This window comes from Lipotes vexillifer, unplaced genomic scaffold (assembly GCF_000442215.2).
Source record: "Lipotes vexillifer unplaced genomic scaffold, Lipotes_vexillifer_v1.1 scaffold1511, whole genome shotgun sequence".
In the NCBI taxonomy this organism is placed as follows: Eukaryota; Metazoa; Chordata; class Mammalia; order Artiodactyla; family Lipotidae; genus Lipotes; species Lipotes vexillifer.
The window spans coordinates 47,007-51,460 of NW_006783823.1; the positions used below are offsets into that span (position 1 = coordinate 47,007).

The 4,454-nt window shown below is 41.4% G+C and overlaps 1 protein-coding gene across 1 annotated transcript in view; it reads right to left on the reverse strand.

Annotated features, from left to right (window-relative positions):
- Positions 1-3,568: 3,568 nt before the first annotated feature.
- LOC103078558 (isocitrate dehydrogenase [NADP] cytoplasmic-like) overlaps positions 3,569-4,454 on the reverse strand; it is an 8,731-nt gene continuing 7,845 nt past the window's right edge. Inside the window, exon 3 of the mRNA XM_007456388.1 lies at positions 3,569-3,827. Within this exon, the coding sequence (XP_007456450.1) occupies positions 3,569-3,827 (259 nt within the window). The remainder of the gene's footprint in view (positions 3,828-4,454) is intronic.

Here is a 4,454-nt window from a genome sequence, read left to right on the forward strand (position 1 = left end):
TATATATATATATATATATATATATATATATATATATATATATATACATATATATACATATATATATATATATGGTCACACCCAAGTATTTGCATTTTTCCCAGTATTGCCAGCTAACAGTTCCCTGGGTTATGACTTGTGGGCATACACCAGGGCCCCTTGTCCTAACTTCCCAACAGTCTCGGAAATGTCTAATGGATAGGATAGGCGTTTTTAACCACTGAGTTGTACTAAGACATTTCATTTCATGAATTATGGAGAATTTAAGTGTCAAATCCGAAGCCGAACAGGGAGATCAGCTCGGTGCTGTGTGACCACCTAGAGGGGTAGGATAGGGAGGGTGGGAGGGAGATGCAAGAGGGAGGGGACATGGGGATATATGTATACAGGTAGCTGATTCACTTTGTTCTACAGCAGAAACTAACACGACGTTGTAAAGCATTTATACTCAAAGATGTTAAAAAAAAATCTGAAGCTAATGTAACTTGCCTATCAATACTGAGGGCTTCCAGGAGCCCTTAGCATTGATCCTCTTTTACTCCAATGACCAATTTTCCCCCTTCTCCAAGCTGGCGTGGATGATATGGGGAGTGCATCAGCTGCACTGTGTGGGTGAGTTTGTCCCCTCCAAGGCAGAGCCAGATGCATCTTCAGTGGGATGCACTGTCCACTCTTTTCCAAGGGCCCTTATACACAGCACACCCTGAGCACTGGAGGGACCTCACAACAGAACTGTTCCCTTTGAGGCCATCCTAGGTAGGCAGGCTGCAAGGCTCTGCTTCCCCGTCAGCTCCCGCCCGGGTGGTTCACTGATGCCTTCTTCATGGTACTTGTATCTTCCCTGTCTTCCTTGCTCCTCCAGATGCTTTGAAAGAAAAGTATGCCTGTCTTCCAGAATCAGCTTTTCTTTGAGATGTGCACCTGGGCTAACCACACAACAGCCACTAAGCATGCAGTAGCTTGCCCTCGCCACCCCCTTCCTTCCCTGGGTGTAGGATCCTAGCTCCCTTGGTGTTTGGGAGGGAGGCTCTGACACAGCCTTTTGAAAATTCACGGAACACATGGTCTTTGAGGACTGTATTCAATTTTATGCTGGCTCAGAGGGATAGCCTTAGAGGAAAAAGGAAACAACCTCTAGATGACCAATTAAAAATAATTTGTATTATATTAATGTTGTAACTTAAAAAAAAAAAAATTTATGCTGGCTGCCTGGCTGCCTTGCTTGCCCTCAACCCGTTGCTCTCATGCTGAGGACCCTTGCTGATTTCACTGGGGTGAAAAGAATGCATTTCCTTTTGTCAGAAGTCACCATTTTTTCCTTGCAAAGTGGCTACAGGTATAGAGCAGGAGAATACAAAATGATAGCCAGAGAAGAGGAGAGACAATATACCCAGGAATAGAAAATGAGACAGAAATGCAGACTCTCACACACACATAGTCACAGAGAGGGATCCTTTACCCCCCGACCATGGCGTCATAGCCACTCTGAAATCCACATCCACATTCCCCATTTCACCCCTGCCAAACAGCACAGAGATACAGCTTTTCTAGTAACTGCACGGTACCGTACAAGAAGGGGGAGGGGTGCTTACCTACTCCAGTTAACAGTTTCCTTTCTCTAGCCCACATCCTTCCTGAGACTTTTATGCATTCTCAGAATGTTTATTTTTTTTTATTTTTAAATTTTTAAAATAAATTTATTTATTTTTGGCTGCGTTGGTCTTCGTTGCTATGTGTGGGCTTTTTCTAGTTTCAGCGAGCGGGGACTACTCTTCGTTGTGGTGCGTGGGCTTCTCACGGCAGTGGCTTCTCTTGTTGTGGAGCGCGGGCTCTAGAGCGCAGGCTCAGTAGTTGTGGCGCACAGGCTTAGTTGCTCCGCGGCATGTAGGATCTTCCCGGACCAGGGCTCGAACCCGTGTTGCCTGCATTGGCAGGCGGATTCTTAACCACTGGCCACCAAGGAACTCCCTCTCAGAATATTTAATTTTTCAAAATTAATCCAGCTCCAAGCTGGTTTCCCCATCTCTCTTATTACATCCAGTGGCTATTTCTTTCCCTCTAATCCATGAAATTCAGTCTCCTTCCCTTGATGTCTCCGCATACACACACACATCCACACACAGATACCCAAAAATACCTAGCCACACAGTATATTTGCAGGTATTTCTGTGATGTAGTTGCTGATTTGTGGGGAGACCTTGGCACCATGCTCTTCAAGTGTCCAGAGCTTGGCACCGTGGGAAGGACTCCATGTTTATATCACAGAAGGGAAACTGACTTTAAAAGTTCTCTAGCAATTTCCACTCACTCCCACCTACTGAGTGGAATTTTTTTTTTTTTTTTTTAGCCACACCATTCCACTTTAGCAAAGCAAAACAATTTCTCTAACTTGATTACGCTGAACAATTCTGTTCTCCATAGCCCCTACCTCCAAATTGAAATCTGATTCTGCTCCTCTCTGCATTTGGAAAAGGTCTCTAATATGGCAGAGGTGGAGGAAAGTAGTTGAAACTAGGATCTTGATATGAGGAGCTTGATTTTCTACAAGTGTGACATTTGGGATAAGCTGCTTCTCAACCCCATGCCTTAGATGCTTTATATATAAAATGCAGCTAATGACAATATTGAATCAAGGGGTTATATGAGGTGTAAATGAGAAGACCAGGAAAGGTGATCCTCAGCTACCTGGCACAGGGTAGTGTTCACCTTTTTTTTTTTTTTTTTTTTTTATTTAATTTTAATTAAAATTGATAGTTTAGATTAAGAACAGGACTAGAATAGTGTTTACAATCAACTTCTGAAAAATCACATTTATATAAAGGAAATAAAACAGGTCAGCAGAAGTCCAAGAAAGGTGCAGCTTGTAGTATTGCACGTGGATGAAATATGCTGTTCAGGGTAGCATAATACTTAGGCCACACAAGGCAAGGAGGAGGAGACAAATACAGAGGACAAACCCCTAGTTAGTATTTATTCTGGATTCTTCAGTGAGCTCAAAAATATGTCGTATTTTTGAAACATTCAGCTAGAGCTCTTTACAAGGATGACTGTGTCTTCAACACCTTTTAGTTACAGCCATGCTTTTCATTCCAAATCATGCACAAGTTTAACGTACAGCTTCTACCTCACATAATGGGACATCTGTTAAATCAAAACCACCCAGTGCCACAGGCCATGAAAAATGGGAAAGGGAATGAATTTCTACTTTATACAATTTTAGGGAATAGTGCCGTGGCTATAGTTTACCCTTTCAAGCACTCTTCATTTTGGTCATTTGTATCAGAACATGAAGAAAAGTGACAGTGAGTACAAATGGACACTAAAAGTAATTCCTAGGCTACTAGTAGAAAGTAAAATAAAATTTAAAAAAAGTCTCCTGCCACATTCACAAAGGTGGCATAACTGTATGGATAAGAAAAAGGCTGTAAACTTATAGAAAAGATAAACTCTGGCTTCTAAACAAATTACAGAATTGATTTTGCCTTTACTCTTGAGGGTTATAGAGAAAAATGTAAACCAGTGGACCGAGTTACCAAAAACACACATCCTCCAAAGATGAGGGATGACCTTAAAGTTTGGCCTGAGCTAGTTTTGTCTTCAAGTTTTCTCCGAGTTTATCCATGAACTCAAATGTATTCAAGTAGTCAGAACGCTGCACATTGGGTAAACCTTTAATACAAGCAGCCAAGTCCTTGGTCATGAAGCCACCCTCAATGGTCTCAATACAGACTTCTTCCAAAACCTTTGCAAAGAAGCTGAGGTCTTTATTGTTATCAAGTTTAGCTCTGTGGGCTAAGCCTCTGGTCCAGGCAAAAATGGAAGCAATGAAGCCAGAAGGGAGTGGCAGGACATACTGAAAGTGATGAAGGAGAAAAACCTGCAACCAAGATTACTCTACCCAGCAAGGATCTCATTCAGATTTGATGGAGAAATTAAAACCTTTACAGACAAGCAAAAGCTGAGAGAGTTCAGCACCACCAAACCAGCTTTACAACAAATGCTAAAGGAACTTCTCTAGACAAAAACACAAGAGAAGGAAAAGTCCTATAATAACGAACCCAAAACAATTTAGAAAATGGGAATAGGAACATACATATCGATAATTACCTTAAATGTAAATGGACTAAATGCTCCCACCAAAAGACACAGATTGGCTGAATGGATACAAAAACAAGACCCATATATATGCTGTCTACAAGAGACCCACTTCAGACCTAGAGACACATACAGACTGAAAGTAAGGGGATGGAAAAAGATATTCCATGCAAATGGAAACCAAAAGAAAGCTGGAGTAGCAATTCTCATATCAGACAAAATAGACTTTAAAATAAGGACTATCAGAAGAGACAAAGAAGGACACTACATAATGATTAAGGGATCGATCCAAGAAGAAGATATAACAATTGTAAATATTTATGCACCCAACATAGGAGCACCTCAATACATAAGGCAAA